Below are 5,587 nucleotides of genomic sequence, written 5' to 3' on the forward strand. Positions count from 1 at the left end.
TTGATCACTTGCTAACAATCCAATTTTTCAACCGATAAGGACCGGTTGGCACCAAGGCCCGGCCAGTCAAACTCGGTTACAATTTTTTGGGAACCCGGTAAGGGACTGGTCCATTAGACCAGGTTATAAGGCCCGGAAGGACCGGTTAAAAAGGCCCACGATGAGTACCCAAGAGCGGCCCAGGACTGAGACTAAGAGGAACAACCAGCAGACAACATAAAGCTTTAACTTACATTCCCCACTGATTTCATTTCATTCACAATGAATATACCCCAGTAACTCTATATCATAATCATAATCATAATCATAACCACATCGACCCAGTCCGCTAACATTCCTCGGCTTTCCGAGGGTAGGGACGCAAGTTTTCGTATGGGTCTTCCCTTGTGTTATTTAACTAAATCGGTCGTCAAAAGACCTGATTGCATGTCATTGAGGTCTAAACCCTTTCCACAAGGGAAAGAGGTGGAAATGATGCATATGTTACAGGAGCCTCATCGTCATCTACTCGTTTGGCAACGTATGTTTTAAGCTCCGTATGCTGACACGATTTTCTGCATTCGATCACTGATATACAGATCGAGAATGCGTGCAGAAGCGATAGAGATGAATTGTACTCAACCGAAAATATTCCTTCCTTCAATGGAGAAAGGCTGAAGAAGGGTCTCTCATTTGGAACCTCTCCCTGTGGTCAAAAGGAAGAACATTAGCATCTAAAACTATAAAAGCATAGAAGCTAAAACAAGTCCCCTTTACTAGATTTTACAAAAAAAAAAGTTGGTTTCTATTTAGTGTTATGAATACTTTTTTTCCGAAATTTCAAATTTTCCCATCTTGTACTCATTTTGATCGATAACCTGCTAATCTTGTAACATTTGATGACTTGGATACCGTTTACGAGAGGGTTATGGCAAAGTGGACGAAAAGCTTGACATCTATGTCATTGAAATGTTATTAGTAGTGGGATCTGAGGAAGGTAATATATACGTAGACCGGACTTCTAGTGCAAAAAATAGGGTGGTTATTGCCATGAAGACCTCTAATGGCCACAACAGATGAATCTTGGAATTAGAATATACCTGAAAGAAAAGCTCAAATTTGTTAGAGGTCATATGAGCTTCAGGTGACTTTGATCTAGTAGATTGCACCTTGTTAGCAAGGGTTCTTAATCTGCAGCCCATATCCCAACCTCCACAATCGCATACACCGCCAGACCGCCACCGGTCAATTAGCGGTGAAGGTTCTCCTTTGCTTGGTACACTATGATGGCCACCAGGTAGAATAACCGTTGTGCTAAAACAATCTTGATCCTCTTCATCGTCCGCCTCTCTTAGAAATCGCACAACAATGGCTGCCAGCTCATCTTGTGGCTGGCCATCCAAGACTTGGTGGTCCAACCGATTTGGGTCCACGGAGGATAAAACAAACTCCCGACTAGAAATTGAAGGATTTGAAACCTTCATTTGAGCTGTTATGTTAGGATGATACCCTTGGGCCGTGCCTTTGGTGCCCTGAGATAACCAACCACTCTTCTTTTTCTTCACCTCATGGATGGTGAAGAATGTATAGATCCAACCATTGCTGTCATCTTTCCCACTCAAACTTCTTACTGTGGCTGCAAGTATGTTGATGTTATTATCAACTGCAAACGTAAAAAAAGGACGACCATTCTTAACAGCTATCTGAAAAAGGGCTTGTTTTGTTGATGATGATTCATTCATCTTAGTCATATGTGAATCATCAACTCTGACTTCCTTGCAACTTCTCAAATCTAACTTCACTTTCGCTTTTATTGTTGAATCTTCAGGGGACTTTGATGGGAAGAGTGGGTCCAACAACCTTCTTAAAGGGCTTGAATGAGTCCGAGAAGCTGGAGGAGACTCCAGAATTGTGTTAGCAGATGTAAGAGCTGCAGACTTCGAGCTCATGCTAAAATTAAAGCGGCGAAGTGGAGATATACTTCTTTGTTTGCTAGCTGCAATGGTATCTGTTTTAAAATTTGAATTATTTGAAGAGAAACTAGACTCTCTCTCTTCTGTAGAATTTCTTTCAGAAATGGCTTCATTCTGTGACTTTTTTCTGTTTATAGCTTCAGTTTCAGATGGAAATGATCTTGGAATGCCGTTATTCGGGTCTGAATGAATGTTTTTAGACATTTCACCATTTGTTCGACTCTTTCTGGGGGCATCTCTAGGCAAAAGGACTACAGTTTTGTGCATAGCACCATCACAGGTTCCATACGATGGATCTTGAAGATTCCCCAGTTCATTTACCAGCTCATCTTGGATTTTCTTCTTGCCCTTTGAAGAAGGTGATGATGATGCAGTATGAAAACTTCCCAGATCATCCGATGATTTAGATTCATGACGATTTCGAGGATACGAATCATCCATGTTGCAACCTCTTGGCTTGTTTCGTGATCTGTTGGTAGTCCTCTTCTCACCGGAGTAATTAAGCAGAGCATCTTTAACATCTTGAGACTTATCAAGATTTCCTGAACTTGATTTCACAAATCGACTGGAGATTTCTTCTGGAGATATGTTTAAACTAGATTGTAGAGTAACACGATGAGGTTTCAAAGAAGCAGGTGAAGAGCTTTGACCTCTAGTAGAATGGGGAGATGATCCATCAGTCGAAAATAACAAAGATGAGTTGCTGCTAGATGGCGAACATTTGTTACTTCTGAAAAGGCCCTGTTTTTGATGATGATATTGCCATTTCTCTAAGCGCCCCCAATCCATAACACCAAAATTCAATGCTCGATCTTGGATGGGTTTTCCCCTCTCAAGATAACTTGGCAAATTTGACATGTGTCGAACTATCTCTTCTATCTCCTTCCTTTTGTTTCCGTCACGTCGTTTTTGGCCATGGTTTGAAGCTGATGCTGCCATATCTGCTAGATTCTTTACAACTTCAGAATGAACATCAGCATCAGAAAGATGGCAGTTCTATTGGAATTTGATGTAAGCTCACCACTTCTGTATTCATATTGCTTGCAATGAAGGCAGTGATCTGGGTTAACAAAAAATTGCAAAATAGTTAAAATATGGAATCGTCAACGCTACAGGCAAACAGACATCTCCTCGATGGTTTGAATGACAAGAGAGAGCCATCAAAGATGCCCTCCATAAGTTCAAATTGGAATGATATAAATATAATCTGGTCATATTGAGCCTATTATCTGAAACAATATGCAACATCAGAACATAGAACCATATTAAATGCAATCTACAACCATCCAAAGCTCTAACTACATATGTTGACTTCAAATGAAGAAAGATAAGCACGGCAAGCGAAAAGAAAAGTTTCCCTTTTGTAGAGGAAAACACCAATTTCAATCATCTTTTTTCCTTCTCACACTGGATTAATGATCCAGTTGCACATTGCAACATTCAAATTCGTTAGTTGCAACATATAATTAGTCATACCCTCATAGGAATGTTTATATGAAATGCCTGCTGCGCTAATGTTTTGCAAATACCTTTCATCACATTTTTCGCAAACATGTTCTCGAAATGAAAAGCATGGATAAATTCCATGTGAGAATATGTGGAACCCCATTAAATTACTCTCCAAAAGAGCTCTTGAAGAGAGATGGAGGTTCCAACATATATTAAGAAGAAATGGTTCAAGTCTAGCCAATATGGTACTCTAACACGCCCCCTCCAACGGAGGCTAGATTGTCCCAGAGTGTCAAAAGGGGGCTAGCCAGGTGAGGGAGCTAGATGAGTACAGGTTACCCTAAAGTATCAAGTCCCTAGAGTGATTGGTAGACCTTGGCTATCATGTGAGAATATGTGAAACCTTGTTAGATTACTCTCTTGGAGAGCTCTTGGGGAGAAAAGGGAGGTTTCAACATATATTGAGAAAAGTTGGTCCAAGTCTAGCCGTTGTGTGACTCATGTTAAAAGACTCGTGAATAAAATGTTTTAGTTTGTGATCGTCCCGGAATGGACGTGTAGTATGATTAATACCATGGTCCCAAACAAGATTATAAATTAATTTTCTAAGCATGCTTTTATCTTCACCTCGACCAAAAATGGCATTTTTAGCTTGAAATCTCCAAACACTAGAGTTAACACCACTCTGATCCCCCACACAAAATTATTAGGTCCTTAATATAGACAAATTAGGTACAAGTGTACAAGCAAAGTAGCTTCACCAAGTTGAACCCATTGGGCATTCTAGATCCCCTATTTGCGTACCTGCAGCATACAGACAACCTGGAGTCTATGGAAAATGACAAGGAGAAACTGAAAAGAAGATATATATGGTCCTTCAAGATCATTACATTGAGTGATGAAGATAAGGTGTGATAAAAGTCCAAAGTATCACAAGAACCCCATCAACAAAATTCCCTGATGATGAAGGTGAAGGCTGAATGACAATTAAAAAGTGTTTAAGCATTAATTTGCTGATGGAGACATTGGAGGAAAGGGTAGAAAATGAAAGAGGGACAAGGGGAAAAGGGAATTAAGCACATTGTCTCATGATTATCATCCTTTAATTTAATTTAATTTAAAATGACCCTTTTTCTTTTTTGCCTACCCTTTTCTGATAGTAGTTAATTGATATCTCATAGAATTGCACATTTACACTGGATCCAGATTCAAGTTGTGGTTCTATCTTTAAAAGCCAAGAAATACATACAAAAAGTGTTCCTTCAGCAGTTCTAATTTGTTAACAAATAACACATAAATGGAGAACTTTGGTTATTCTTTCTTAAACTTATGAGCAACAAGGCGTATATCCATCATTTAGAGAAAGGCTGACAACCCATCAAAAGAGATATAGAGACCCATAAACAGTTGATGCTTCAACAATTTAAGAAGAAACTGGGGATTTTCCCCTTTTGTATCTTCAAGTTTATCTTTCAAAACTACCAAAAAAAAAAACCTAAGACCAAACAAGAACTTCAGCATAGCTTAAACTTAACACACACCATACAAAGAACAAACATAAAACAGATAGATAGATAGATAGATACAACAGCTCACATAGCTTCCAAGATTTTAACAAATAATTCACTGGGGCAATTTATCAAACAGTATGTGTGGCATCCGTTGAAATGCATAGACACTAGTGGGTTATTCAAGATGAAAGTAACTGTGTCGGTGGGGACGATACAAAAGCTTGTAAGATGAAGTGAAGCAATTCAAACTTTAATCAAGAAAAAGATTTGACCTTTTGCTTGATGTTGCTCTTCTTCTCCAGAATCGAGAGATCGAAGAAGAATTGGGTTTTGTGAAATTGGGTTGAAAACGAGAGAGAGAGAAAGAGTGAAAGGGGGTGGTTATGGATCGGACGGCCAAGGAAAGGGAGGAGGTATTCGCGGGTTGTCATAACAAAGGAGGACTTCGTGGGGGCATTTACAGAGAAAAAGAAATATTGAATATAATCATGAAGGACGCAGGTGGGGGCCACTTGACAGTACATGTGGATTTGAGCCTCAAATTTCTCAACTCAAATCATTAAAAGCGCAACGGTAAATATTAGTTTTTCAAAGATTTTTTATTATTATTATTAACCTGGATATTCATCTCGTTATCGAATCAATTAATTTTAAAATGACCACCTGTTTTGCAGA

General features: G+C 39.1%; 1 protein-coding gene across 2 annotated transcripts; it reads right to left on the minus strand.

Annotated features, from left to right (window-relative positions):
• Positions 1-216: 216 nt before the first annotated feature.
• Positions 217-5,335, minus strand: LOC112517673. 2 transcript variants are annotated; one of them, XM_025125055.1, is made up of 3 exons: positions 5,185-5,335; positions 1,080-3,012; positions 217-685 (listed from the first exon to the last, which is right to left on the minus strand). In XM_025125055.1, the coding sequence occupies exons 2-3, from the start codon at positions 2,889-2,891 to the stop codon at positions 440-442; spliced, it is 2,058 nt and encodes a 685-aa protein (XP_024980823.1). In that variant the 5' UTR covers positions 2,892-3,012; positions 5,185-5,335; the 3' UTR covers positions 217-439. The 2 variants fall into 2 exon arrangements, with proteins under 2 accessions (XP_024980823.1, XP_024980824.1); XM_025125056.1 differs by lacking the exon at positions 5,185-5,335 and adding an exon at positions 4,029-4,056.
• Positions 5,336-5,587: the final 252 nt, after the last annotated feature.

The sequence above is a fragment of the Cynara cardunculus genome (genome assembly GCF_001531365.2).
Source record: "Cynara cardunculus var. scolymus isolate 2C chromosome LG 9, CcrdV1, whole genome shotgun sequence".
NCBI lineage: Eukaryota > Viridiplantae > Streptophyta > Magnoliopsida > Asterales > Asteraceae > Cynara > Cynara cardunculus.

What these genes read in the sequence shown, in the direction of transcription:
- LOC112517673 (XM_025125055.1), bottom strand. Translation starts at nt 2,891, where the DNA reads ATGGCAGCATCAGCTTCAAACCATGGCCAAAAACGACGTGACGGAAAC. An exon ending in AATTTGAGCTTTTCTTTCAG is followed by an intron (nt 686 to 1,079) that starts GTATATTCTAAT and finishes TTTTGACCACAG; the next exon opens with GGAGAGGTTCCAAATGAGAG.